Below are 3,008 nucleotides of genomic sequence, written 5' to 3'. Positions count from 1 at the left end.
ACAGTCCTTCTGCGGCACTCGATGACGTAGCATCCTTGAAATATTGGCTTGGAAGCCAGAATCCTCGAGATTGAGAAACGGCCACTGTGTCTCAAATCCATGGAGCTTTGAGCGGTTCAAGACTCACAGGGTTGAGTCATCATTTAGGGGAATGAGAGCGGGATTTCAGATGAAGGGAAACTATTTCAAAGGATCAGTCTGTGGATGTTTAAACCATATTTATTGAAATGCAATTATTGACTTATGGGGTATTCGTTGGGGGGTATTTTTACATACATATTCNGTGTGCCTTGGCAGTCTCAGTCATCATTTAGGGGAATGAGAGCGGGATTTCAGATGAAGGGAAACTATTTCAAAGGATCAGTCTGTGGATGTTTAAACCATATTTATTGAAATGCAATTATTAACTTATGGGGTATTCGTTGGGGGGTATTTTTACATACATTTTCAAATAGTGGAGGTAGAAAGTTGAAAGGAAATTAGATGGCATGCAACAAATGGTTTCTCAGTCAGCTTTAAACTAGAGCTTTGAGGGGTTCAAGACCCACAGGGTGGAGTCATCATTTAGGGGAATGAGAGCGGGATTTCAGATGAAGGGAAACTATTTCAAAGGATCAGTCTGTGGATGTTTAAACTGTATTTATTGAAACCATATTTATTGAAATGCAATAGTTGAGGTATTTTTTGGGATGTATTTTTCCATATTAAATATATGGATGCTGGAAGAGAACTATCTGCTCCATTATACAACATTTTAATTTGATTGTAAATAATATCCTGCTTTATATTGTGTCTAAAGCCCTTCAATAGTGTTTTATTGTCAGAGTTTATAGATTTTTAATCTTCACGGCATACTGTATATTTTCTACTTTTTAATGCTGCTCTAATTCTATTTTCAGATGTCTAAATTCTAGTATTGTTTGTTTCTACTTATGGGCAATGCCTGGTTTTGTTTTGTTGTTTTTATGCTGCTGCAACGCAAACATTTCACAAATTGGGATCAGTAAAGTACCTCTTATCTTATCTTAAATAGTGGATGTAGAAAGCTGAAGTGAGATGAGATGAAATGCAAAAAAAATGTTTCGCAATCGGCCTTCAACTGGATGTTGCAATCAGCGTTTCAACATCATAAACCCCCAGAACATCCCATAATTGATCACTTAAATCTCAGAAAGAAAAACAACGTATCTTGTTTTTTCTCTGATTTAACGATGACTGTCAACAACAAACAGTTTCCAACATGTGAAAACACAACCATCTTAGATTCAGTAAACTTGATGTAAAAATCTGTGAAAACACAAAAAAGTAGTGAGGGACTTTCAGTCAAATGTATATATAAATTGTCCAAGTGACATTCTTAGATACTGATGGCAAACTTTCACTCTTATATCTGGTGGAAGCTAGTTTAAACTAATTCATATACTGGTTTCCTTTGGTTCCTAACACGGGGGTCTTTAAATACATACAATACTTTACATGAAACCATCTGAGTAGTTAATTTATTATCATATATATATATAACTCTCATATGACTAGGGAGGGTACAATGTACATTTCCCTTAAAAATATTAAGTTAGAAAGTATGGTAAATAAATGAAGTAAAAGTACCTTAAACCTGTACTGAAGTAACGTGAGGAAATTAACTTGTTATTTCCGTCTGACTAATCATAATTTTAGCATTTAATCAAAATCTATTTCCTCTAGTGCTTTAAAAAGAAAAACCACCTGTGATTGTTGTTAAATGTTTTCAGAGACTTTCAACATTCTCTTTCCATACATGTTTAACATTTCATAAAACTGAGATTTGTTCCCATTTCTCTCTGACATTTCAGCACGACAACAACATCGTGCACAGAGACCTGAAGCCAGAGAATGTTTTCTACACCACCAGCCACTGCATCAAGGTGGGAGACTTCGGCTTCAGCACGGAGAACCGGCCTAACGAACTGCTCACTAACTTCTGCGGCTCCCCTCCGTACGCTGCTCCTGAACTCTTCAAGGACAAAGGGTACATCGGATACTACTCGGACGTCTGGGCTTTGGGTATTCTGTTATACTTCATGCTGACGGCCACTCTGCCTTTCTGCGGGGAGAAAATGGGGCGTTTGAAGCACAGCATCCTCCAGGGGGCTTACAGCATCCCTGCGTATGTGCCGGACCCCTGCAAGCTGGTGATTAAAGGCATGCTGCGACCTGTGCCTATCGACCGCTCCACTCTCACGCAGATTTTAAACAGTACGTGGCTAACGGGGATCGACTACCCTCCCCCTTATGTGTCGCTGCCCCTCTCCCCGGCTCATTTCCTCCAGGCGAACCAGACTCTGAGCATGGAGGAGGCGGAGGTGAAGAGCTCTCTGTCAGATCTGGGGATTGTGACGGTGCATTTACAGAACAATCAGTGTGTAGACTGCAGGAGTCCTCTGACGGGGACCTACAGGATCCTGCTCCATCGGGTCCAGAAGAGGAGGTCCGTGGAGGCCCTGGGGTATTCCGCGCTCCAACCTGATGAGTACGGGACCTCCAAACAGTGGTCTATAGCTCCTGTGGACAAACACGATCCCTCCGCTGTCTGTGTTGTACTGTGAAGAGAAAGAGTGGTGCAGAAACGAGTCCTAAACCCCGGAAGAGACTTGTCCCATGTCTTGAAGTCCACGTTTTTTCATACCTGGTTGTGGCTAGAAACCTAAAATAAGGACTGAGGTTTAGACACACTCACGGCCCGTCCACACTACAGGCATCGAAAAATGCTTTCAACGCTTCGCCCATTCACTTGAATGGGGTGACGTAGAAGATTTTTAATCTTCGCCGAACTGCATTGTGGGGAGCATGGCATGGCTTTGCAAGCATCACGAGCATCTATCGGCATCAACAGTTGAACAATGTTAAACTTTTGAGGCTCGATGCTTGGCATCACATCAACCCAATAAAATACCCAATATTAACGGTGTGTGTGTCTGCCCAAGGACAATTTAAGGTAAAACCTAATAGAGGTGTCATACATAATAACC

At 41.2% G+C, this 3,008-nt stretch overlaps 1 protein-coding gene across 1 annotated transcript in view; it reads left to right on the top strand.

Annotated features, from left to right (window-relative positions):
- The window catches only part of LOC104956520 (serine/threonine-protein kinase NIM1-like), a gene marked incomplete at its 5' end in the record, with an annotated part of 7,001 nt that extends 4,288 nt beyond the window's left edge, over window positions 1-2,713 (top strand). The window contains one exon of the mRNA XM_010784014.1: window positions 1,833-2,713. Coding sequence (XP_010782316.1) covers window positions 1,833-2,585 — 753 coding nt within the window. The remainder of the gene's footprint in view (window positions 1-1,832) is intronic.
- Between the last annotated feature and the right edge of the window lie 295 nt (window positions 2,714-3,008).

The sequence above is a fragment of the Notothenia coriiceps genome, unplaced genomic scaffold (assembly GCF_000735185.1).
Source record: "Notothenia coriiceps isolate Sejong01 unplaced genomic scaffold, NC01 NC01_scaffold00026098, whole genome shotgun sequence".
Taxonomy (NCBI): Eukaryota; Metazoa; Chordata; class Actinopteri; order Perciformes; family Nototheniidae; genus Notothenia; species Notothenia coriiceps.
This window is presented reverse-complemented; position numbering and strand designations above follow the sequence as displayed.